Here is a 26,317-nt window from a genome sequence, read left to right as displayed (position 1 = left end):
AGTTCCTGTTTTCCTCGCAGTTTCAGCAGCAATTCTGTGGTTCTATAAGGGGGTAGGCACAGGGGCAAAGATTCCTGGCAAAGGCTGGAGGCTCTGCTCAGGCTGCAGAGCAAGGAGGGGAAACAACCCAAAAGTGAGGAAAACCCTCCCCAAACCTGTCCCCTGAGCAGACACAGAGGGGGATCCAGCCAGTATCAGGAAGGGGCTGCTCAGCCAGGAGGAGGGAGTGCCTGTTCGTCCACGGGAAATGCTATCAGCGCTTTTGTAAAAAAAAAGAAACAGTTCGTTGCCTTGCCCCTGTTTCACTTTCGAGTCCGAGGGCTCAACCTGGCTCCCCTGGGGGCAGCCCCGAAAATGAACGCCAACCAGTCCGTCCGCTGGCGCCGAACGGAGTCCAGCGGGGGTGCCGAGGAGAGCCCGGGGGGCTGGCAGGGAGGGCCCGGCCCCGCTGCCGAGGAGGAGCCGTGCCCGGGGACAGCGCCCCGGGAGGCCGCGGATGGCCGGGCTGAGCGGAGCGGCCCGGGCCGGGTTCAGCAGGCCGCGCCCAGGGCCGCGGAGGCCGAGCCGCGCCCCATGGAGCGGGGCGGGTTCCCGTGCGCTGCTCGGAGCGTGCTGGGAGCGGCGGGAATGCTGGCCGGGCTGGCGGCGATCGGCGGGCTCGCTGTGTGAGTAGCCGCGGGTCGGGAGCGGCCCGGGGCCCGGCTGAGGCGGGGCCGCCGGCGTTCGCCGCTTCTGCTTCTGAGCAGCGAAAAGGAGAAGCGAGGCCTGAGCTGCGGAGGGTTTCTGGGGGAGGGCGTGGTTGGCATTTCATGGCTGAAGTACCTGCGGGGTGGGGGCGCTGCCTGTGTGAGCAGCCGCTGTTGTAGCCTGCCCGAGGAGCAGGGACAGGTGGCACTGCCATGGCCTGGCCCTGCCAAGCCTTACCCCTCACTTCTGTAGCCCCGAGGGTCAGACTCGCCTTACCCCAGGGTACAGGAGCCGCTGGGTGCTGAAGTGAGCTTGCTCATGCGCTCAGAAAGGTGGAGAACATGGTTGTGGTCGCATATCCTGCAGCCCTGCCCTGCGTTTTTAGCCTTTGAGCTGGGTAGGATATGCAGTGTTATCCTGCCAGCATCTCAGCATCTCCAGGTGCCCCTGGTACAGGGCTGGGCTGCCCAGGAGCTGCCACACACCCACCCATGGTAGGTGCACAGGGTCCATGTGCTGTGAAGAAATACATCCTCTGAGTGAGACTCGTGTCACAGACAGGGTATCCAGCCTGCTGGAGCTTAGCAGGACAAGCCCATACTGAACTGGGAAAGATTTCATTCTCATTCTCCTTTTTTTTCTTTCTCATAGTGTCTTCTACAGTGGAGTAGCTGTGGGACAAAAAATGTGTCCTAAAGGAGTGGAAAACTATGTGGCATCCATGGTGCTTAGTGCAGTTGGTGACACAGTGGCATATTACAATGGGAGATGGGAGTTCCAGAAGAGTGGCCCAGTCATCCACAAGGAGCTGGCAGACATGGGGGGGCTGGCCAACATCAGCCTCCAGGGCTGGATAGTCAGCGATGACACCGTGATGCACTTGGCCACGGCCGAAGCTCTGGTGGCAGCTGGGAAAAACCCAACGTTACCACATCTCTACACTCTGCTTGCAAAGAACTACAAGGAGTGCATGAATGACATGGAGGGCAGAGCTCCAGGTAACCCCTCCATCCTGCTGTCGGGGTAGAGCTGTGCTGTTGGTGCTCATGTCTCTCCTGCAGCTCGGAGCTGGGGCTGGCCCCGGCTCTGCTTTTGGCTCTTTAGAGTGTTTACTGTATTTCACGTAAAGGAAAAGTGTTCCACACTTAGTACCTGTTTCAGGATGAGCTAAAGAGAGCAGAATAAGGCAAGCTGAAGTGGTTTGGGCTTCTCTGAACTAGATGGAAAAGATGCTGTTTTGTTCACATTTACAAAACATGGGTGTGTTTGAGCTTGACCTCGAGAAGGGTGATAGCTTTTGAACTTGGGATTCCCACATTCAGTGGCTAAAAAATTCACATTCAGCTACTGTAATGCACACCCTGAGATGCACCCCACAGAATTAATACACAACTTCTCATCATAAACACAACAAATTACATGTAAAATATATTTAAGGGCATAAAGATCCTTGCTTGGAATAATTACACTTATTAAACCCAAAGTCTGCTTGTGGCTAGCTCTACATGCCTGATTTGTGCACCAGGACAGTGAGGCCAATGTTCTTTTCTGAACCCCGTACTTCCATCATCTCTTCTCTGCATAGATACATTGGTGCTGAGTTTGTGTCACATGCAGTGGGCCTGGCAGTATTCAGGAAGGGCACCTTGACAGGCTACAGTAGCCAAGACATGTACAACATATCCCTGTAGTTCCTGCCCTCCTGACCCAGCTCTTCCCTGAGGATTCCATCTGTCTCTGTGCTGGTGGCCCAGGCTCTTCTGGCTGCTTGGATTACATTTACATTGGAGCTGCTTAGGCTGGGCCTCTAATTTGACCAGCACAGGAGGCATGAAGTATCCAGGAAACACTCATATTCAGCAGTCCTGTGCAAAGTTTATACATTGAAATTGTATGTATGCTGAGATGTGCTTATTTGGAGTGGCCAGAGTAAGTCAAGAGTGTTCTGTCTTGACATTAAACATGGGAAAGGCCAAATCTTGCCACTGAGCATAGTATATGGGAGCTGTGCATTTCCAAAATAAACCAGGCTGCAAACCTGAACAGGAATTTATTCTGCTTACCTTTCCACAGTGGGCTCCTGTCCTTGTGTAAAGAACTAAATTATCAGTCTTTTTTTAACACCCACATTCCCAGTTGCTCGAGTGGCCTAATTAATAAAATATTTAGGAAGAGGTAATGATGCTTGTCAGGACAGCTGAAGGTGGCAGATGAAACTTCAAGAGATTCATGGCAGTTTTGGTGAAGCAGCATGGTTTAGTTCCCTCAGCCAAGATGGATTAACCACAGCTGCCAGTGAGACAGCACCTGGAAGGATCTAAGATGAAAAGGAGAAGAACCTAAAATTTAAATATTAGTAAATAATATCTAAGGATAATATCACACCTACTGCATTCCTTCTGTGACTAAACTGAGCTGCAGTATGCCCAAAAGAATTCCTTTTCCTGGAAGTGATGATTTGAAAGCAAACTTGCTATGGACATTAAGAGGAGTGACAAGGTCAGGTCAGATTATCTAGGTAAAAAAAAAGAAATGCACATTGTTTAGTGGGTCCAAAGACAATTAAAAATTTTGCAATCAGAAGTGCTCCTGCTGCAGGTATGAAAGGCATTCAGCTCTGAGAGTTTAAATCCTGACCCTTGGCAGTTTAATTCCCACTGAAGGGAACACCTAATCCATACCCTAAAAAGCTGTCTGGATTCTCCATGGCATATTGATAAGTCCTAATGATAAAAGCTGCATGCCAATAACTTCTTTTGGCAGTTGAGAATAAATGGATTTTAACTGAGAACATAACCCTGGGTGGAGCTCTTCTGGCCTAAGTACTCACCAGGGAATTGCAGCCCTGAAGGCTGAGAATGGAAAGTTGCTGTTGGAACTTTTGCCCAACACAGAAGAGATTTCCTTAGAACAGTGGGGGAAAGTCACATTGTTGGCTCACATGAGGCAGTCCAGACCTGAAAACCCAAAGCTGCAGTAACAAAGGGATTCCCACAACGTTCTGAGTCACAGGACAGCCACAGCAGGGTCCCTCAGGGACACAGCCCCAGGAGAGAACTCTGGCGTGGTAATTCAACAAGGTAATCCCTACACCCACTGCTGCTATTTGTGATGTGCCACAGCCCCACATTCATTTTTCCTTGCAGATGACAAAGCCATTGAATTAAGCAACACAAGCACAGACATACTTCTTTTTACATGGTACAACTAGAGCACTTCTTCAGGAAACCTTCTGCTTCAAAACTGGTCCTAGTCCTCTCCCTTTGGAATCATTTACCACTGTGTGGTTTGTTTAACTCACCTTTTTTTATGTGTACTGATCAATCCCAAACAACTGTTACCTGAAGAGTCTTGGTCCTGTCTCAAAAATTGAGTCCAGCTGTTCTTGAAACTTTTTCAGGTTGCCCTAATTCACACACTACTTTTTCCTTGTATTTCTTTTTTCCTTAGACCAGTACCTTGCTTAGGTTACTTTTAATTTCCTCTTGTTAGTGCAAAGGATTTCTAACCTGGACGTAAAGGATTTCCAAAACAATTTGCTAATTCAAAAACTCCCCACAGCAGTTTTTTTAAAACCTATTTTTAAAAAAAAGAGACCTGATGTGATTCCATCTTAAGTCTTCCTAAATTGGCTTTCCCATGTTTTAATATTTTAACTGTTTAAAAGTGTGAGGGATACTACTTGTAATGCTTCATAAATTGTAAGTCTTAGCTCTCATACACTGGTTTGGTATACACGTTGTCATACACTGGTTTACACAGTTTTTTCCACTTGCAAGTTATCACTAGTCATTTCCTAAAATAATATGCACAGGCATAAAGCTGCAAGCAAATTGTATTGCAAAATAACCAGTCTTTCTTTCCATTTAAAGCCTCATCATCTTCCCTTTTATTTTAGCTACAATTAGTGCAAGAACAATCTCACTTTTTATCAAGCACTGAGGTGCGTGGTCTCAGCCTGCCCAGACAGGTCTTGGAGAAATTATTTTCTCAAAGTTTCAGCAAGAGTAATCTTTACTTTTGTTATGCAGATTTTGATTTTAAACTTCCTTAGTCCCTGTGCTCTCTCCCTTCCCCCTTGCTTTCCTGGAAGAAGTTCTCTTTTACCAGAATTGACAAATAGAGTAGTTGGCACAGCTTTTTAAAAATGTGGCTTTGTTTGACAGGTTCATTTTAATGTCCTGTTACAGGTCACTGGGTTCAGTGCTTGGTAAGGTGAGATTTTTAGAAAAATGCCTCAATTTTCTGTTAGTCATCATGAAGTTGGAAATTATGCTGCTATCCCTCTTAACAATTTTGATACACAGCAGCCAGCACTGAATTAGTAAAGTACATGAAATTTAGAGGCTTGGACTGTTCCCACACTGACACATCCTAAAAGCAAACTCACAGACACTTCAGTTAGAGGCTTGTTGTGACTGGTCCCAGTATAGCTAAAGACACTTGGCCCAGCACATGACATTATTCCTGACAGTGACCAGCCCTTAGTTATTTTTAGCATATGTCCAGAAGCCAGCCTTAAAGCTGTGCTTGGATTTGGAGATATTTCAGTTACAAGGGGGCTGTAAATGCAGGTAAAACAGGCTGCCATAAACCAAACCTTACTGTACATGGAAGTGCAGAAGCCCAGAGCCCTGCAGGGCACTCAGTGCAGTACCTGGCTGTGATGAGCAAGGTCACAGATCATGGTGACTGAGTTGCACCAAAGTGAGGTGAATTTGCTTGACCAGGCTTCTTCCTTGCTACTCTATTCTATTTAGTTTGACTTCCAAAGTAACAGAGCACCTGCAAGTTCATCAGCTACCCATCCCAGTGAGGGAACAAAGTCTAGTTTTGGGGGTGTGATAACAGCCAGCTGCTGCTGTTATCCTGTGTGTCTGAGAGAGGACTCAGCACACTGGGGATACTCTGTTGAGCTCACCTTTGCCACTGATCAGCACATCAAAACTTAAATGAAACTGCTCAAAACCTGCCTGGATTTACCTTCCTGCTGGAAAAGAAGTATTTACAGTTGGGCCAGAAGAGAAGACTAGGAGGAAAAAAAGCAAGGTAGAAGAGAATCAAAGATAATTCAGTGTTCCAAACCTATTTCTTCTTTACACATAAGCATTTGGGCTTGGCTCTCAAAACATTTCACTGTCTTGGCTGGGGAAACTGGCTGGGCTTTGAAATTTGGGTGTGTTTTCTTTGTCCTATGAATGTGTTGGACTAACAAGTGTTAGTCTGAAGAAGCAGCACTGAAAGAAACAGAGTAATTTCTTGAAAAAGTAAATAGAAATATGAAGGAGATGGAGGTGGGCTTGCCACATTTCTTACAGTCTTTCTGTAGTTACCCTTTAGTGGCAGTGTTTGGAGATGAACTAGTGAGCTGGACAAACCTTTGGTCCCACCTAATACAGCTGCTTCTAAGCTTTTGAAAGAGGAGTACAGTAGAGCCAGTCATGCAGACTGTGTTGAGGTGAGACAGGTGCTACACTCAAGGCTTCCTGTCAAACTTAAAGTACAGCAAGGGAGAGATGGAAAACATTTTCTACCAATACATTTTCTATTAGTGAGGCAAATGAGGAGCTTGTGGGGTCTCTGCCTTTCCAAGTCCTCTGAAAAAACAGTTACCTAGACTGGCCTTGTGTCATAGATCCTACAAACCTTTCTGTTTACAGAGAAAGAGATATCTAGGTATGTGTGTATATATCTATTAGTATATATGGCTTTTTTGGATAACACAAAATGTAAATATAAGCCATGTCAGGAAATGAGCAATGAGGTGTTTCCTACCCCCTAGACCTTTTAATTGCTTTCATAAACAAAAATTATCAGGTCTGCTGGGGAGGACGTAGGTTGCTCCAGCAGTTTAAGGCAGGATATGCATGTGAGCAGACAACTTACGGTTTTAAAAGGAAGCTCAAATCCCTTACACAGAGCGACGCTTTCTTCCCCGGTGCCCTGCCTGTTTTCCCCCGTTCCCAAGCTGCCTCCTGCTGATGTTTGTGTGTTTCTCCCTTCCCTCGGGCTCTGTGGCTGTCTCCAGGTGCCATGTCTATGGAAAGCACCAGGAAGCTGGCTCCGGGGCAGCCCGACGGCTGGCGGATCCCGTTCAGCCCGCGGGCAGGGGGCTGCGGGGCCGCCATGCGCGCCATGAGCATCGGGCTGCGCTTCTACCGGCCCGCCCAGCTGGACACGCTGATCCGCGTCAGCATCGAGAGCGGCCGCATGACCCACCACCACCCCACCGGCTACCTGGGGGCCCTGGCCTCAGCCCTCTTCACAGCTTACGCGGTGAACGGCGTGCCCCCCGTGGCCTGGGGGAAGGGGCTCGTGGAGGTGCTGCCACGGGCAAAAGCCTACGTGCAGGAATCCGGCTTCTATGTGAAGGAGAACATGGAGCAATGGTGAGCTGCATTCCCTGCACTGCCATTTCTTAAAGGCCTTGTACCACAGGGCGAGCTCTGCTCGTACTTAGGTTTCAGTAATCACATTATGGCAGACTCCTAGGGGGGCCCACACCTGGCACAGTATCACATCAATCCAGAGTACCTTAACTTGGAGGGGGGGGGGGGGAAGGCGGATTGTGTTTGGGTCAGGTACTAGTGACAATTTTTTGGATCCAGTATGAAGTAGGTAGACTTGTCATCTCATGCAACTGTGGTCTTATGAAAGATGGCAAGCAGGGCTGGGGAACAGCATCAAGCTTAGGGCTGAGCTCACTTTGAAAGTTATAACCAAATCTGCATATTCACTGCACCTCTGTGTGCAGGGGCACACACAGAGGTAGAGCTGCTCTGAATTTGGGAGGATGACTCAGTTCTCACTCTGAGCCTTTGAATCCTGCAGGTGCTGGGCTGCCTACTCCCATGTGACTGGAGGGAGGGGAAATCTAACTCACTGAAACTTGTCCTTGTGCCTCTTACCGTAAATCATGCCCCTAGTTTTGACAAACGGGGGCCGCCGGCCATTTTGCCGAGCCCTCGCTCCGCGCTGGTGACGCTGGCGCCTGCGCGGTGCTCAGCTGTGTGCCGCTGCCCTGGGACAACTTACAGCCGCTCCATCCCCTCCTGTTTGGCAGGTATTACTTTGAAGAGAAGTGGAAAAAATACCTGGAGGAGAGAGGCATCTCGGACGGGGTCTCATCACCCAAATTCCCGGCCAAGTACGGCGTGGAAGAGAGAGACTCGTTCTACACCTCGCTCAGCTACAGCGGCTGGGGCGGCAGCAGCGGGCACGACGCGCCCATGATCGCCTACGACGCCCTGCTGGGCGCAGGGGACTCCTGGACGGAGCTGGCTCACCGCGCCTTCTTCCACGGCGGGGACAGCGACTCCACGGCTGCCATCGCCGCCAGCTGGTGGGGCGTCATCCACGCCTTCAAGGGCGTTCCCCCCAACCTCTACGCCCACCTGGAGTACAAGGAGCGCCTGGAGAAGGTGGCCAAGGACTTGTACAGCATACTGTAGGCAGGAGATGGCAGCCACACCACAGGCACAACTACTCAGCAGCTGTCCTGTGCTCTCTCGCTTGGTTTGCAAAGCTGCCAGATTAAATCTTGAGAATGTAAGCCAGAGCCAGACCTGCCTTTCCTCTACCATGAGGTCAAATGTCATTCTGAGAGGCTACTGTAATCACAAACCTATTCTCAGCTATCCCCTACATTGGACAAACACCAGTCAAATGGGCCTGAGGTGGGTTCTCTGTCGATAACCCCACACTACCTCGATTCTTTGCCCTTCATTTCCTCCTCTCATTCGTCATTGTAGGCCCCACACTCGTCCATCTCACCTTCCTCCATGAAACAGGCTCAGATAACCCACTAGGCATCCCCTCAGACTGTGACAAAATCCCCTTCCACCCATACTATATTATTAAAGACATCCTAGGATTCGTACTAATTCGTGTGCTGGCTTCAGTAGGGAGGCCACATCGGTGCTAGTTTGGGGCTGGTGGTTTGATGGGAACACACAGTGGTGCCCCAGACATCCCTCCTGTGCTGCAGGGTGGCTGCACATCGTGTGGTCCTCAAGGGGAGCAGGAGCACCCACAGCAGCCCTGCTGGGCCTGCTGCAGCAGCAGGACAGGCAGCAAACCCCACTGAAACCCCCCAAACCAGCATCGGGCAAAAGCAGCCAATTGTGTCTGGGGGCAACAGAGCTTTCTTATAACATTATTTTAGCAGAGGATGTTTTTTGTTTCAAATGAATGTGGAAAAAACCCCCAAACCCAACCTTAAACCCAATTCTACAACACTCCTGCAATACACGTACAATGCATCGTGCTACTTGCCTATTTCAGTGAATATGGGAGAATTCAGGACTCCTGACCAAATCCTTACTTAAGGCAAAGTGGGTAAGGAGAATTAAATAGGTTGCATTGTACCTCAGCTTCATCAGCGTCTGTAGTGAACTATATTCTGCTTTCATCAAGGTTACTAAAAGTAATTTGCTTAACATTTGCTATGCATAATTCTATGAAAATAAGGTTTTTCTTCAAATCCAGACTATGACACAGCAAAGTACTTCTACTGTTTTCAGAACAATTTCAAAATGAGTGTGTTCAATAAAAAGTCCTGACAGACCTCTGTTAAATATTCTATTCTATTATGGCATGGGCTGAGGGTTGGATGGGGTATGAAATCAGAGGTGCCAGGTGTCTGCAAGCTCCAGCTGCAACAGAGAGGAGATGTGCTACCAGTGGTAGGGAGAGAAGTTACTGCATCAAGGAGTAGGAGCAGAGGAAGAGGGTTCCCAGGAGCAGGGCCTCAGCACACCTTTATGTTCTGAGTGTACATAAAGGAATAATAAAAGCCCAGATCTGACAAAAACCAGCAGCAATAGGATTCACAATTTCAACACAGTTTACTACAGCTCTCGGGTGTGTTGTATAAAACATGTTTTAGTGCAACATAGTACAAAGTTTTTGTTGGGTTTTTTTTCACTTTTTTCTTTTTTTAAAAATCCCAAACATTTTTCCACATCATGCATGGATAGGGTCTCTCTCTTTCTTCTTGGGTTCATTACAGACAGTTACTGCAGAGAGAGTGCTTTGAAAAGCTTTGTGTCAAAAGTCACTACAGGAAGAGGCTGCCTTATAAAAACTGAGAGAAGTTTGAGACTGGGCAACACACTGCCAGAGCAATGGAGAAATGTCACCAGCAAGGTACATTCAGGGACCACTGTGGGAGCCACTTGCCAGGAAAGGCTGGGCTGTGTGGCAGGCCTCCAGGAGAGCCCTGCTCTGGGGCAGACAGGCTGGCGAGGAGGAGCGTGGCTCAGGAGCAGAGCAGAGCTCTCCCAGGACAGAACGGCTCCCACTGACTTCATTCTCTCTTCTTCCTTAAAGCTGAAGTGAGTCGTGGTTCCTGCCCAGGAGCAGTACATACAGGAGATAGAACAGTCAGGAAACAACAGCCACTGGCTTGCAGCTGCAGCTGTTTGCACCTCAATTCTTCATTTCCATTCACTTCTCATCCCACTCCTCTCTTTGCAGACGTCTTAGCCAGAAAGGGAAGACAAGTGTGCGGGTGTGCGATACGTACAGATATAGGAATGTGATTGTATGCATATGCTGGGGCCAGGAAGCAGTTACTTCTCCAGGAGGCAGACTTCACAGAGGGCAAGTGAAACTGGGGCTTCCCAGCAGCAGAAGAAACCAGTCCTGTTCTGGTGGAGGTGCAGAGGTGGCCAACTTCAAACACCTTAGCACAGGATGATCTGCAGCCACGTGGGTCCTCTCCTAGACAGGAGCAAGGCTTCACAGTGCAGATCTCCCACCTGAAGCTTCACCACCTCTGAAATATCAAGGCATCAGGGTCTTACTGACTTAGTGCTACAGAGCATCTGCTGAGGTCCCCTCTGCTCCCAAAGAGCAGTCTGACCCTCCGGAGAGGACGAGGGCTTGTGGGTATGGCACCTCTCACACGTGAGGCAGGGGGCTCTTGTGGCTGCACCCGTCCGCCCCCGTTTGGCTTCAGCCATGCTGCAAAAAAAGAAATGGCCGGATTTGCCAGGAAGACATCAAGGAAGACACCAAAAGGCCATTTTTGGCAAACATTTTCTTCCGCCAGACGGAACGCTTACAGGGGAGGAGGCGGTTCCTCCACAGGACAGGGCAGGGGTTCTTGGCATTAGGGGTGCAGGGGGTCAGGTGCCCCACGTGGCCAGAGCCCTGGTTTGGTTCACAAGAGCATATCTTTCACAGAAAGAACAGCATTTCCTGCCACAGCGACTCTTACAAGAGCAGGTGACATTGCCAGGAGGGGGAGCTTATGGAGAAATGGATTCTCTTCCTAAAGTCTCAGGAACAAATGGCAGATGCACATACACACAGGGGGAAGATTTCTCTTCACATCACAGGGTGCTGATGGGCTGCAGGCCCCTTGCTTTGTCCAGGTTCACCCTGGAGAGCAGTGCAGCCACAGGAAAACTCATGACACATGGTGGTTAACTGCACGTCCCCACTACGTGGCATGTTTGCTACTTGGGCTCCTTGGCTGAACCATCCAGGGACTGTGAAGGTGACCCGTGGAGCTTCTCCTTTCCTCCTTCCTAGAGTCTTTACTTTGGTCATGTTGAAGCCTTCAGAGACTGGATTAAGCCTCCCATTCCCAAATGACTGGGGCACAGAGGAGATCTGCCTCATCTGAGGTGGCAGCATGGACACCAGGGAGGAGCATGACTCTGGTGAGGCCATACAAGGACCCTCTTTGCTACAACACAGTCAGGACTTTCAGGTGTCCTTCCTTCCCCCCTTCAGTTCCATGAGACAAACTCAACTGCTTTTGTCCTGACCGCAAGCACGCTCAATATTCAGTCTCTCCAAGACCTGGGAACACTCCCAAAAAGTGAATTGCTCCCTCCTGAGAAAAGGAGTAAGGTGGAGGCAAGAAGATGCTGAGGCTACAGCCAGTCTTTAATGAACCTCTTGACAGACAGCCCAGTTAACCCCTCTGGGGACAGACCTGGCTTTGTCTGTTTTGGAAGAGGGAGGAGTTAGCTCAGTGCACCTTGGGAAAAGATCTTCTTCACTGTGGCACTGAGTCTGAGAAGGAAAAACAGTCTGTTTTGGAAAACATATACGTTTAGTTCCAAAGAGATCATCCGAGGACCAAATACCCCCTGGGAACTCCACACTGTGTGGAGGGCAGGGAAAGTCTACAGTTCTTTGAGTGACCAAAAAATAAATGATAAAAAAAGCAACAGCCCAAAAGACAGCAACTGATGTGAGTCAAATTAGTCTGAGAGGAACATCTGCTATGTACAGCAAGTGCCTCTGTCCACTGGGGTGAGGGGGTATGTTCCCACAGGTGCTGGAAGAAGCCTTGGACCTTCCTGCTCCTGGTGGCTGCGCAGAGCTCAGCCACTGTGTCGGAGCACAGAGACTGAAACAAATGCAACAAGAACAACAAACCCCACTGTGCTCCTCAGGGCTCCTGGTGTATCTCTACTTCTCTCCCTCTGTGCGTCCCTACAGGTGTCTCTGCCTCTTTAGTCCATGGTTCCCGGGTGGATGCTGAGGACTGGTGGCTCTAGGCAAGTGGGAGAGTAGTTGAGGTGAGGCTCTTTGATCCACAGCAAGGGAACCCCATTCTTGCCCTCCGAGTTCTTGCTGGAGTTTCGGCTCTTGAACCGCACCAGGAGGATGGTGATGATCAAGATGCCAAAGATGGGGAAGGGGTAGAAGAACACAAAGTAGAAGAGGGCGTCATTGGAGCAGATGACAGACTGCAGCGTGGAGCCTGGAAAGAGACACAGGCTGGTCACATTTCATGGTTTCTCTCTAATCAGGGCATGCAAACTTCCTCAGAAACATAGAAAACCAGATGCTCATTATTCCATGTAAAGCAGGAGGTGGAGCTCTGGGAAAAATAACAGTGTTGGAACACAAAGTTCTAACGGGGCATGTTTCAGCTTTATCCCCCCAGGAGTTTAATGAGTGATAGTCCTCGGTTACTGTTATACTTTTTGTAAATTTTTTTTTGTTTAGGATTTTTTTTGGGAAGCTGAGAAGCTTCAGAAAAAAATGAAAATAATAATTATCTAATTATTTATCCAACAAGCAGTTGTTTAATTGGTTTCATGTAAATTGTTTTAACTTAATGACCAATCATCATCCAACTGCGTCAAAACTCTAAAAACAATCACGAATTTTCATAATCATTCTTTATAGCCTTCTGTAGGTATCCTTTGTCTATTCTTTAATATAATTTTAGTATAACATTCTAGAACAGAATAGAATAGAATAACATCCTTCTAAAAACATAGAGTCAAATTCTCAATTCCTCTTTCGTCCTAAAAATCCCAAAAATACCACAGTCCTCCCTGGTGGAGATTTTATAGTATCTTATAAACCCTTGAGCTGATTGGAAAAGTACCAGCACCACAGACTTGCCCCAGTTTGGTCATCAAACTATAATGACCAAATAGTTTAATTTGGTCAACTTAATGACCAATCACCATCCAACTGTGTCAAAAACAATCACGAATTTTCATAATTATTCTTTATAACCTTCTGTAAGTATCCTTTCTCTATTCTTTAATATAATTTTAGTATAACGTTCTTTAATAGAATAGAATGCAACAATAAATTAACCTCCTAAAAACATAGAGTCAAACTCTCAATTCCTCCTTCATCCTAAAAACCCCAAAAATATCACAGTCCTCCCTGGTGGAGATTTTATAGTATCTTATGAACCCTTGAGCTGATTGGAGAAGTACCAGCACCACAGACTTGCCCCAGTCCCACTCACTCCTTGGTCTTTTCATCTTGGTCGAACAGAAGATGCAAGGGATGCCAGGGCCACGGCCCCAGACAGTCACCAGCAGTTCTCACCTGCATCCTGCACGTGCACAGCCACCATCCCCGACTCCTCCTGGGCCAGCCGGTACCAGACGCCGTTGGGATGCGCCAGCCACTCCTCCACTCGGCACGAGTAGTTGCCGGTGTCGGCCGCGCCGGCCTGCAGCACCGTCAGCCGGAAAAGCACCGCCGAGAGCCTCTGGAAGCGCAGGCGGCCCTCCCAGCGGCCAGCCTCGGGGCTGAAGATGGCATCAGGGCCCACACTCAGCACTGCTTCCCTCTCCTCCTCCTCCTCTTCCTCCTCCCCCTGCTCCGCGTGGTCGCCCGCCTCCTTGGCCCGCAGGCTGTACCACGTCACTGCGAAGTGGGACTCGGGGCTGGAGCGGGACAGGATGCTGCAGTCCAGAGGGAAGGACTCCTTCTCCTGCACCGTGAGGTTGGCCGTGGCTGTGTCCACCTGCAGGGTGGGATCTGAGATGACAAGATGACAAAAATCAAGAGGTGAGTGCTGAGATATCATCAAAACCACTCTATCTCAACACAAACTGTCATGACTCTGGTGCTGGGAACAATCCAAGCAAAACCCCAATCTTGATGCAGCCTGCCAAGACTCACAGGGACCTCTGAGGCCAACCCTGCAGGCACAGCATCCTCACCTCACCACGCACCATCTGGCACAGGGTCAAACAGGTGCTGGCTGAAAGCACCCTCCTACCCCTGCCCACCCTCACCCCAGCTAAGGGATGAGAGGAGAAAGCTGGGCAGCTCATCCAGACATGCAATGTGCAGGATACCAAGGTTTGGTGCATGTGCGATTCCTCCCCAGCCACTGCTGCACAGAACATTGCACTTCCTGCTTTTTATTTCTCTGAGAGTGCTCAAAGGACTTGAAAATCATTATGACAGAAGAGAAGACCTTTTCCAGCAGCCTGGAAAGTCCTTAGGTAAGAGGTTCCTCCATAGAGATGGTCTCAACACTGATGCAGCAAGGATGCTCCAAAAGTCTTCCTCATTTTTTTTCCTCTAGTGCTTGCTGCAAGGCTAAAGAGATGTTTTTACCTAACTGAGACACAGTGGCCAGAACCCACGATGAGTTGATTAAAGGCTGACTTCAAGAGCAATTAACATTTGGTTTAGTCATCTTGCCAGGGAGCACATACTCCAGGGATGACAATCAGTCTGGATCTAAGCTTTCATTTAAAGATTAAAAAGCCTTTTCCAAAGTGGAGCTGAGCAGGAAGGGCAAGTCGATAACTCACCAAAGAGAGAGGCACTTTCTTCTCCAGTGAGGAGAGCTGGGCAAGCCCTCCCTTGTGCAGACCCTGGGTGTCTCTCAGGAGGGAGCTGCTGTCCCTCAGCTCTCATCAGCCACAGAGCTGCTGTGTCCAGTGGGCTTCTCATGACACCACCTGCCCAACACTATTTAAACGGTCCCGTGAGGAAAACCTCAATTAAGGCCCGAGCTCTTCAGGCCATAAGCAATATGAGTATTTGCAGTTCACACCTTCCCAAAGAAGACTCCTGAGCAGAAACAGGAATGAGTTAAGTCATGAAATTTTGGGGACTAAAAAGGAGGAAGGGAAGGAAATGGCTTGTCAAAACTAACACAAAGCCTCCCTCACCTTTAGCAGGTTAAACAGAAAGAGGAGAACTGATGTCTGAAGGTGCTAAGAGGTTTTTCCCCCCCTTGCTGATGATTATAGCCCTGACAAATGAGGCTGGAGATCCTCACTAATGAGACATGAGTCACAAGCACAGTTAGTCATTTTGTTAAGTACTGACTGCTATGAAACAAAAACAAACAACAACAAAGCACTTCTAGAAAAAAAAAATCTTCAATTAGTGAACTCCCAACTCCCTCTCTTCTTCCCACTCCACATTCTTCTGCAATTCAAGAGGAGCCTCAGAGATTTTTCCTGCTGTTCATTATCCCCTCCATCAGGGCTGGCAATTACCACACTGGATGGAGAGCTGTACTGACAACCCAGCACGGCACAGGGATTGCCTGGGGAGGTCTCGCTGCTCAAGCCACTTTGGCCAGCAAAAGTTCCCAAGCAAAGATGTGGCTGATAAGAGCTCTGCTGTCCCCTGCTCCTCCTCCACAGTACAAATCTCTGCCAGGAATGACCACTAAAATCTTTCCAGAACCTCATGCTTTTGCCAGCTCTGCTGCACAGCTAAAAGGCTGACATCTTGCTGGAATGGGCAGCCATGAAGCACTGCAGAACATGCAGAGTGGTTGCTTTAGAAGCTGGAAAGTACTCAGAGAAGGAGCACTGTACTGTTATTTGTCCTACGGCCTTTAAGGTAAACATTTAATCTTGAGTCATATGTCTCAAAAACTAGGGAATTTGTATTTTCCAAGGTAAACTGCCTTTGCATCTTATCTGTTGTTAAAACAGGCAAAACTTAGCAGAGTACTCTGGGAATCTGCTTTTAAGGGTTTAGGAGTCCATCAGTGCTGGTCAGTCTTAAGAACCACCTTTTGGGAGCACAGGAGCAGGCAGCTCCACTGAGTCCTAAGTCAAGCAACGTTGGCTGAACAGCAACTCCTTGTGGAGCTCAAGAGGAGGAAGAAATAGTATGATCTCTGGAATCGAGGCTCTGCAGGAAGATTACACAGCTGTAGTTCTCATATGCAGGGAGAAGAGACAAATGTCAAAGCTCAGTTAAAGTTGAAATTAGTCAGTGTTGTGTCAGCACTTTTTAAAAGCTGTTAATAGCAACAAGATGTCTGAAGAAAATGTTGAACTGATACCTGCTGAAGACAGTTACCTATTTAATAGGGATGAAGAAAAAGCAGAGGCATTCAATGTTTTTCTGCCTCAGTCTTTCATAGTACTGATAGACCTTGGGCTGCCCAGTCCCATGAGTCAGAGGACCATGAGTGCAGGAACAGCAACTTTTCCATCCACAGACTCTGGAATTGTGAGGGATCAGCTGTGTCAGCCAAGCATCCACAAGTCCATGGGGCCTGATGGGACTCATCAGGTGTTAGAGCAGAACTCCTCCTGAACATATCCAAGGGCCCTGGGAGTCCGGGGAAGTGCTTTTTGGCTGGAAGCTGGCCAGTATATATTCCAATTTACAAGAAAGACATGAGGGAAGACACAGGAGACTACAGACCTGTTAGCCTGATCTCAGTTCCTGGAAAAACTATGGAGAAGATTATTCTGGGTACTACTGAAAAACATTCAAAGAACCATGCAGTCATCAACACAGCCAACATGGCTTCACAGAGAAGTCTGGTTAAATAATTTAATATTCTTGTTTCACCTGCTGTGTCAGTGGATGAAGGGAAAGCAGTGGATGCAGTTTTTCAATTTCAGTAAGGCTTTTCATATTGTCCCTCACAGCACCATTCCAGCTGTGGGATGGGGGGTTCATGGTGCACTGGGTGAAGAACTGGCTGAAGAGCAGAGTTCAAAGGGACACAGTGAATGGGGCTATTTCTGGCTGGTAACTGGTCACCAGTGCTGTTCCTCAAGGTTCAGTTTTAGGGCCAGTGCTGCTCAATATATTTATCAAAGATCTGGATACAGGAGTTGAATGCACCATTAGCAAATTTGCTAGCAATACCAGACTGGGAGGTGCTGCTGATTGTCTTGAAGGATAAGAGGCCTGACAAAGTGATCTAGATAGAGTGGAGCTCTGGACTTTAATTAATGGAATGGAATTTAACAAGTTGAACTGACTGGTCCAAGTAACACCATGTACAAGTAGAACTAGGAGAGAAGTAGCTAGAGAGCAGCCCTGCAGAAAAGGAACTGGGGGTGCTGGTTGACAGCAAGCTCAGTAAGACTCAGCAGTGTGCCTTCCACTGCCCTCTTCTCATGAAAGGACCTTGCCTCTGAGGCACACACCTGGGAAGCACAGGTAGCTTCTTCCGTCCTATTCTCAATCAAAATGTGTGCAAAAGCAGGAGCTTACCCTATTTAATCTGCCAAAAGTGCTGAAGAAAAATAAAGTAAATGATAAAATGCCAAGCCCACCTAGTTGTATTTGCAGAACTTGCTCTACACCCTTTCCAGAAAAGAGTGCAATCAAGAAGACAGAGATAAAGGAATCAGCATGGTCTGTCCTGTGGTCCTGCCTTGTGCCTGAACCCCGTGTCACTGACAGACAGATGGCAATTTGTGTGTGTGCCCTAGAAGGCACAAGGCTGCTCAGGGCCCCAGACCCCACTGACCTGGCTGCCTGACGGTGAGGGTGCTGATCCCACTACCAGACAAATGGTGATTCGTGTGTGCCCCCAGAGGGCACAAGGCTGCTCATGGCCCCAGACCTCAATGACCTGGCTGCCTGACAGTGAGGGTGCTGATCCCACTGTCACTGCCAGACAGATTTGTGTCTGCCCCAGAGGGCACAAGGCTGCTCAGGGCCCCAGACCCCACTGACCTGGCTGCCTGACGGTGAGGGTGCTGATCCCACTGTCACTGCCAGACAGATTTGTGTCTGCCCCAGAGGGCACAAGGCTGCTCAGGGCCCCAGACCCCACTGACCTGGCTGCCTGACGGTGAGGGTGCTGATCCCACTGTCACTGCCAGACAGATTTGTGTCTGCCCCAGAGGGCACAAGGCTGCTCATGGCCCCAGACCCCACTGACCTGGCTGCCTGACGGTGAGGGTGCTGATCCCGGAGAGCTGCTCGGCGCGCTTGTACCAGCGCTCGCTGGGGTCGAGCAGCCACTCCTCCACGCGGCAGCCATAGGCACCGCTGTCGCGCACGGTGCAGTTGTGGACGGAGAGCAGGAACAGGCCCGGGGCCGGGCTCTCCAGGCGCAGCCGGCCCCGCAGGTCGCCCAGCGCCGCCGGCTCCCCGTAGTGCAGCGTGCTCTGCCGGCTCAGCCAGGCCAGCACCTCGCTGTCGGCGCGGCCCGGCCGCCGCACGGACCACTCCACCGCGAGCTGGGATGAGGGGCTGCTGCGGTTCTTCACCAGGCACTCCAGGGTCACCCACTCGTTCTCCAGCACCGTCAGGTTCTTGTGCGTCTGGCTGACCTGCAGGCGGTTATCTGTGGGAAAAGCACGTTAGAAATGCAATGTGACCGAGGGCTGCAAGGGCCCTTTGTCACCCCACGAGCCTTTCCTGCATGGCCACAATCCTGGGGTGTGATGGAAGAAATAAGGAAGTAGAGGAAAAAATGATGGAGAAAAGAAAGGACAAAAAAAAATACTAGAGGAGGAGAAAAAAATAAGGTTTGTGTTTTTTAGTGTCTTCTGAAAATCTCAGGCTAGTCACCAACAATGAGCCATTTAGTGCAGGGAATTGGAAACCCACCATCTCCCACCAGGACCTGGGAGGTCCTAAGTGCACAGAGACCTAATGAAGGGAGATCACACCTCACTTTTTTCTTGTTCTCCTCATAGGATGAGGCAGTAGCCTCATCACACCCCAAGCAGTAAGCCCCCTGTTGTGGAAAAAGGAAAAAAACCAGCAAGGTAGAGAACAGACAGCTGATTACAGGGAAGCCCCGCTGCAAAACAAGAAGTGGCATGAGGGCACAGTCACACGCAGTGTTTGCTGCCTCGGGAATGTCCCTGGTTTGTGCTCCTCAACTTCATTGATACCCAGGAGGGTGACTGGAAGCAGCTTTTATGCGAAATGACGTGTCCAACTCTCCCAAATCCCTCACAATTCTTTCCAGGGCCAGCCTGGACTTCCCTGGTACTGCTGCTGCAGCAAGCAAGAAGCACTGTACTTCCCAGAGAGAGCTGGGTGATGCAAATGAGGGGACAGTCACAGCCCCCTGTCCCTGACCACCCCTCAGCCATCTTGGGACTCTGCAGACAGAAATGAGGAGCTGGCACTGGGAGCAAGCCATGCCCTGCTGTGCTTCCTGTGTGTGTGACCAGGCAAAGCTGCACTGGGGCCCATATCCAACATCCCTCTTGCACCCTTGTCCACAGAGCTTGTGTCTAGCCAGCCAAACCCAGACAGAGAAAATGCACTAAATACCCTACTCCAGCCCTAATAACCATCTGGCCTGAGGGATTTTATGTTCTAGACACAGGCAGCTGGAGCAAGCACAAGGCAAGGCTTCCTCACGAAGTACCAATGCTCTGGACAGTTCCTGCCTCCCTGCCTCTCCCCTCTGTCCCAGCTTGTGGGGGCTATATTTAGCTCCTCCACCAGCTCACCTTTATCAGTGTCATCCACTGCTCAGAAACCACCCACAGAGCAGATCTCTCCTTTCCTGGCAGCCAGCTCTCCACCTCATTAAACGTTATTCCCATCTCATTTGCAAAGGGAAAAGACACAAGGCTCCCTGTGCCTGCCAGGATCCAGGCACAGAGTAAAATTAAACTGTGTGCAAGACATAAAATTGCTTTCCCAGACAGGCGCACACACAGGGGTTCTCTCTCAGTAAGTCACTAGCTGACACTCTTGCTACATGATGCTCTCAAGGATAATGAAACCTGGCTGGATGCAGTGGCCCTGTAGACTATGGGGGATGGACAACCTTAATGTGGGGACACCAACAGCTCAGGTTGGAGGGAAAACCAGTCAAAGGAGGGAAAACCTTCCTTCCACGCAGGGATGTGCAGGCATGAGGACGCCAGGACAGGGGGGTGGCAATCTCACAGGAGCCAATACCAAGAGGTCCCCACCTGGCTGCTTGACGGTGACCTCGGTGCGGCCCGACACCTCCTCTGCCAGCTTGTACCAGGCGTGGTTGGGGCTGAGCAGCCACTCCTCCACGTGGCAGTAGTAGCTGCCGCTGTCGCGCACCTCGGCCCGCTGCACCGTCAGGCTGAAGAGCCCGCCCGAGGCGGAGCGCTCGAACTGCAGCCGGCCCCGCAGCCCCTCCTCCTCGGCGTAGGTGCCGTACTCGAAGGCTGAGCTGTGCGTGGTCTTCAGGATGAGCTTCCCGTCGGCATCCGAGGGCTTGTGCACGTACCACAGCACGGCAAAGTGCGAGTCGGGGCTGGTCTGGGACTTCACCGAGCAGTTCAGGAGGATGGGCCGGTTCTCCACCAGGGTGATGCTGCGCTTCGACTTGCTCACCTGCAGCTTGGTCACTGCAAGGGAATGGAGAAGCATGGAGAGAGGTGGGTCATCAACACAGGAAAGAAATTCAACAGATTTAGGGTGGACCAGAGTGCTCTCTTGCTTGCATCCCACATACCTGTAAGACATTACTCAAATCTCTTCTTTCAACCCCTATCCACTCCTGGATCCTCCCACTGTGTCCCTCAGCAAGAGAGGCTGCTTTTTCACAGTCTGACCTTTAAAAGACTCTTTTTAATTCATAGTGGTCTAAGGCACCAGACTTAGTAAATGACTATGCCCAAACTCAGTGGTTTTTCTCATGATGAAATCATAACCCTTGTACCTCAGGACAATGCGCTGTTGACCAGTTCCAGAGAAAACCACTTCTGAGAAAGCAAATTAAATGAAACCCCAGTGCTGTCACATGCCAGCCATCTCAGTGAGATGCATCCCACAGACACGCAATAGCCAGGGGAGGAAGTGCAGGCACAACTGGAAAAGGAGAAAGAGCACCAGACTGGAAGGGATCAGCAGGGAGCAAGCCAGGAGATCTGGCTCCAAGTCCACCACCAACTGCACAGCCTAGGACAAGCCACAGGCCCATCACCTCTCTTGGCTCCCACACTGCAGCTAAGCAGTCCCATGGTGTTGAGGATGATACAGCAGAATCATTGGCTCTAGTTCCTGTAAGGAGAGACACACAGATCCCCAACTCCCCTCTCCCTGTACAAACACAAGACAGAGCCTCTGCTGCAGTGTGTGCTCACGCTGTGCTGTCACCCCAGCCCTGAGCCAGGGCACTCCTGCTGGCAGGGAGGACACAAGGCGCCCTCCTGTGACACTTGTGCTCGGTGTGCCCCGGAGTCCCTGCCAGCCACAGACAGGGGAGAAGGGCAGCTCCCACCCAGCCAGACACACCCCTGTTCCCCTCTGAAAGGGGGAATGCTGCCTTGCTGCTGACGAGCTGCAAATCTCTTAAATAAAACTTGGGTACAAGTGGCAGGACGAAAGTGTGGCACCACAGGCACAAACAACTGAAGGCTGCCAGGGGACCTGTGCCCATCCACACCCTGGAAACACATCCCACGCATCCTGTGTTTGTGAGGAAGCAATGTTCCTTCTCTCTCTCACCAAGGCACGGGCTCCTTGCTTTGCATCATGCTTTGCTTCCAGCTTCCCTTGGGCACCAGGGCCTCGGATGCCCGTCGGCACAAGTGATGAGTGACAGTGCCCAGGGAGAGGATGGGCACAAACAACTTCAAATGGGAGGAACTCCCACCACAGCAATGCTTTCTGCGCTATCACATCTGAGACAGGCATCCTGGATCGCATCAGACATTCCCCTGGAGCCTGCATTGCCCCTGGCTTTAATCAGTATGCTAATAAACACTCCGTGCCTGGTGCCTGTGGTATGGCATGCACACACTGCAGGAAGGAAAGGAGGGGAAATGTCCTTGTTTTTCCTCCCTAGGGACTTCAACCTAATGGAAAGAGTCAGTGTCACCCTCTTGCATTTCTGCTGTACCCCAGACACATTCCTTCCCCTTTGTTTCACTCCAGGACAACAGCTTTAGCTACACACCCACCCTCATCCCACCTTTTTGGCTCACCATTTGTCAAGAACAGTTATTTCGAGCATTAATCAATCTTCCAAGTGCCTAGGAGATGAACCAATAAAGGAGAAGGTGGTTCTCAGCAGTTTCCTCTCTCCCCCAGCCCCCTTTCCAAACAGTTTATTTTTAATTGGTACTGGATTATTTTCTGCAACCGTTACTACGGAAACCTTTGTTACTATAGCAACTGTGTATGTTAAGTCAGTAGCCCTATATCTATTAAAATGCAGTATATACACACACACAGTGTGTGGTGGGTTGCTCAATATCAACACACACACACACACAAAGCCAGGGTACACACAGAGCAGAGCTGCTGAGAGGCAAGCACCCCTCCCTCACAGTGCTCTTCCCACATCATGGCACCTCCAGGAGATGAAATGAGGATGGCTGACACTGAATAATTCTAATCTTAGTGTTTGGGGCAACAGACCCACCTTGTACATGACAGATGTATTCCACTGAAGCAGTGAGGGCTTGTTCCCAGACCATAATCACAGTAATTGTCACTGTGTACAAACAGCATGGGCCCCTGAGGTCATCCAAGGACTCTCAGATGGCCCCTCAGCAGCTTTCCCTGCTCCCATGCAACCTTTGGGAAGAAATCTTTTTGAGAGTAATGGGGAAGCAATCTTACTAACTCTGGCAAAAATGAGATCTTAAATTTCACACATACCCCCCCATCCTTCCAAGCCATCCTTGGCAGCCACTGCAGCCAGCAGTCAGGAATTTGCCCACATTTGTACTGAGTCTCTAAGATATTGATGAGGTAGTGCTTCTACAGCTGCTCCCAGCTGGAGCAGCAAGCCCTGGCAGGGAATCACAGGTCTTCTCTTTGCCAGACTATACCCTTGCAGAGGTTCATATAACACTGTGCACAAAGTTTCCTCTCGATTAGAGGTATCAGTGATATGTAATGACATCCCTGCCAATGCACTTTTCATCAGACATGAATTATTTTCCTGAGGGAGGCACACCAGAAGATGCAAGTGCAGGTTCTGTTTCCCTCCCACAGAATTAGAGAGGACATTGTCAGTCTTTTCCAATTCTGTGAATGCCAAATGCTTCCACATCCTGGGGCTGCTTCCTGCATAGTACACAGGCACCCATCTCTTCTTCATTACCTTTTGCAGATCCTACAGTAGTGATTCAGGGCTTTTATGGACCAGAGGCTAAGCTGGAAATCCTGTGACACACAGGATTACCTTGGGGCAGTCCCACCCTCAGGGGAAAGATCCTGGTTAAGACATGGGAAGCTTTGTGGGGTAACTCACACTTCTGCTCTGCCATGGGGCTGACCATCAGCTACTGTTCACAGGTATACAAACAAATCCACAAAGCTCATTTTGCATTTGGGATAAATTATTTCAAAAGCAGAAACTAGATAATATTGAAATTGGTGGTCCAGGGTAATGGGAATGGCACAATACAACACCAGGGAGTCCATACATCCCTTCCCATAGTGGTGGTAAGCCTATTCCAGTGCAAACTGAGCCTCTCCATGCCACGTGCAGCCTGCCAGGTCAGGTTTAGAGATGTTGCCATGACATGGAAATGGTTGTAGCTGCTGGTGCACCAGTGAGGTTGCAAGAAGTCTGACACCCCAGGCACCCAGCCAGTGAAACCTCACCCTACCCACAAGGGGAAACTCCCTTTCCTGGCTTGAGGATTTGCCTGGGCAGAGAGCCAGGAAAGGGCTTGGCCTTCAAACTGGAGTTGAGCCCTGTGCCCCAGGGGCTGGGGTTTAGGTGAGGCAGGGCTGCTCCAGCCCCATGCCAGGCAGCAGAGGTGGTGGGCACAGCAGTGTGAACAGACACAGTTACCCAGCATTTTCTGCTGGCTGTCAAGAGGCTGATGTTCTCTGAACAGCCTCCCAAACATCTGCTCTGTGAGAGGAACAGGTGCCTGCGTCTAGGTGAAGTTATCGTGCATATCATCTGCAAACCATAATCCTTGTTGCCACAATGTCTCCTGGCTCCCTGGAGAGTGCCAGTAAAGAGGATATTGTACCTTAATGTACTGTAATTGGCCCTACATATGCTATTAAGGCTTTCAATTTACACTGGCAACAAGTCATGGTTAGAAATGTCTTAGTTTTTTTTAATCATTATTTCAAGATGCGGCAGCTTCTGGTCCTCAGAGCTTGCACCTCTGGCTGGGACCTCAGGTCAGACACACTTTACAACCCCAGCAAGCTGTGACACAGCCTGATCCTCTACAAGCTGATATGTAGTAGATGTTTTCTCCACACCATCAAGCAGGCTCCTCAAGCTGAGCATGTGGTAAGCACAATTATACAAATATTTGGGGGCAGGGAGAGCAGTCATCAGAGGAGGAGAACAGAGACAGTGATGTGATTCATGGTTTTTCTGCTGACTTGCTGCCTCTTGGCTCCCTCCCCTCTGTTTCCTAATCATTGAGCTGGGGTTACAACACTTACCTTTAGCAAAGCACTTTGCAACCTGTACCTAAAAATGCTGTGAAAAGAAGATGCTCCTTCTCAAACACCTTACATCATTTTGCCTTGTAGGCAGCAAGAAAACACAACAGCAGGAGTTTACTTCCCACCTGGGAGCCACAATTACCAAGTCCTGGGAAGGCAATGTTTAAAAGCAGATGAAGATACCATTTCCTCAAAACAGCCCCACACAAAACCCCAGAATGTTGCCCCTGCAGCAAAGGAGGAGGGGGCCATCCACTGAGGAAGGGGCCAGCTCTGCATGAACAGCAGCTGTGGCACAGGAGGGTGGGCAGGAGGATGGCCACCACATCCCAGAGAGTCCCCAGAAAGCCCTGGCACCACAGCAGGGAGGCAGTGTTCCACTTTGGAGGCTGCTGCTCGCTGGGGAGAGCTCCTCCAGAGAATCCTTTTGCTTGGAAAGAACTGATGAAATGTTGCAAAAAGTTTTCTGGGGAAATGTCCTAATTTTAAAAGCCTCCACCGAGATTTCACTGTGCTGAGGTGTGTGTGCAGGGGGAGCAGAAATGAGGCCAGCCCAACCTGAGCCCAGCCCTGGTTTAACACCATACTGTGGGTTTAGCAGGCCAGTCAGGAGAGATTCTTTTCCAGCAGCACAGCCCCATGGTGACTTCTGCAAGGAGCCCGTCTCTCCCCAGTACACTCAGTGTACAGCCCTGAAGGGCACTGGCCACGCCTTTGGCACAAACTCAGCCATCCCCTCAGCCTGTGGTCACATCCTAGAGGTGCTTCATAATGTCCCTCACTAGGGCCTGAAAAGCCTGAATTCCTCCAGGAGGATGTTTGCCTGGCATTCAAGAGACCAGTGTGCAGGTTACTGCCACGGGCTTAGACATGTACTGACATTCAGACCCCTGCCAGCTCTTCTCCCTTGCACAAAGCAGGGCTGAGGAGGCTCCTCCAGCTCCCCAGACACTGCAAGGACTCCTGCTTTAATGGCTGAACAGAGTCAAGCAAGTACACGCCAGCCTACTGATTCAGCATGGCGAGAGCCGGGTGACTCACGTTTATTAGGTTAGCTGAAATCAAACCAACCTTCAAAAGGGAAACGTGTGCAAGTCCTTTTGGAGAGGAGGCATCAGAAGAAAGGCATTTGCAGAAGGGAAGAAAACAAGATGCTCCTAGGAGGACTGTGCTCATTAAGCTTAACCACAGCACAGAAATCACAGCAAAGTAAAGACAAAGGCTTCCAGCACTGGGGCAGCCTCCCCAGAGAAGGCAGGAACATGGCAGCACAGCTCCCAGCTCAGGCTATTCTCTTTTAACTGAACACAATTCCTCCTGAAACTGGATTAGTGAGGTTGCAAATTGCATTAGCCAACATGGGAGGCTGCTGGTGCAACAGGAGCAGCAGAAAGGGAAATAGCATTAGACTTTGCCTGCCATTATTACTGCCATTATTAACTTGTCACTTTACTGTAGTGTTCCTATAACAATGAATTATTGCCTGCAAACAGGCTGACATGACTGAATTACTGGGAGAGCAGCTCTGTGGGAAGGAAAGACAGCGTTAACCCTTTCCTGAGGAAGGCTCAGCTTCAGCCCCCTCCCATGTGGTCAGACAAAAGAGCTGAGCCTGTGACTCTCACCACCAAGTGACCTGCATTTCAACGTGTTCAGCAAGTTGCTGTGCAGTCCACAGCCCAGCAGGCAGCCCAGACACTCCCCAGGCTCACAGCAGCTGCTGCTGCAGCAAGACCAGCCGGGTGTTTAAGGAGCTGCGCACGTCCATGCTGACCATCACCTGTCCAACAGCCCT

The 26,317-nt window shown here is 49.9% G+C and overlaps 2 protein-coding genes across 2 annotated transcripts in view; one reads left to right on the top strand and one right to left on the bottom strand.

The window, feature by feature from the left end:
• Positions 1-321: 321 nt before the first annotated feature.
• Positions 322-9,253, top strand: ADPRH (ADP-ribosylarginine hydrolase). The gene is made up of 4 exons (XM_058045017.1): positions 322-665; positions 1,339-1,685; positions 6,716-7,076; positions 7,751-9,253. The coding sequence occupies exons 1-4, from the start codon at positions 355-357 to the stop codon at positions 8,136-8,138; spliced, it is 1,407 nt and encodes a 468-aa protein (XP_057901000.1). The 5' UTR covers positions 322-354; the 3' UTR covers positions 8,139-9,253.
• Positions 9,254-9,517: 264 nt separating this feature from the next.
• Positions 9,518-26,317, bottom strand: part of IGSF3 (immunoglobulin superfamily member 3) — a 92,781-nt gene continuing 75,981 nt past the window's right edge. The window contains exons 7-10 of the mRNA XM_058045016.1: positions 20,085-20,495; positions 18,080-18,487; positions 13,507-13,944; positions 9,518-12,412 (exon numbers count right to left, since the gene is read on the bottom strand). Coding sequence (XP_057900999.1) covers positions 12,162-12,412; positions 13,507-13,944; positions 18,080-18,487; positions 20,085-20,495 — 1,508 coding nt within the window. The 3' untranslated portion in view covers positions 9,518-12,161. The remainder of the gene's footprint in view (positions 12,413-13,506; positions 13,945-18,079; positions 18,488-20,084; positions 20,496-26,317) is intronic.

This window comes from Melospiza georgiana, chromosome 2 (genome assembly GCF_028018845.1).
Source record: "Melospiza georgiana isolate bMelGeo1 chromosome 2, bMelGeo1.pri, whole genome shotgun sequence".
NCBI lineage: Eukaryota > Metazoa > Chordata > Aves > Passeriformes > Passerellidae > Melospiza > Melospiza georgiana.
This window is presented reverse-complemented; position numbering and strand designations above follow the sequence as displayed.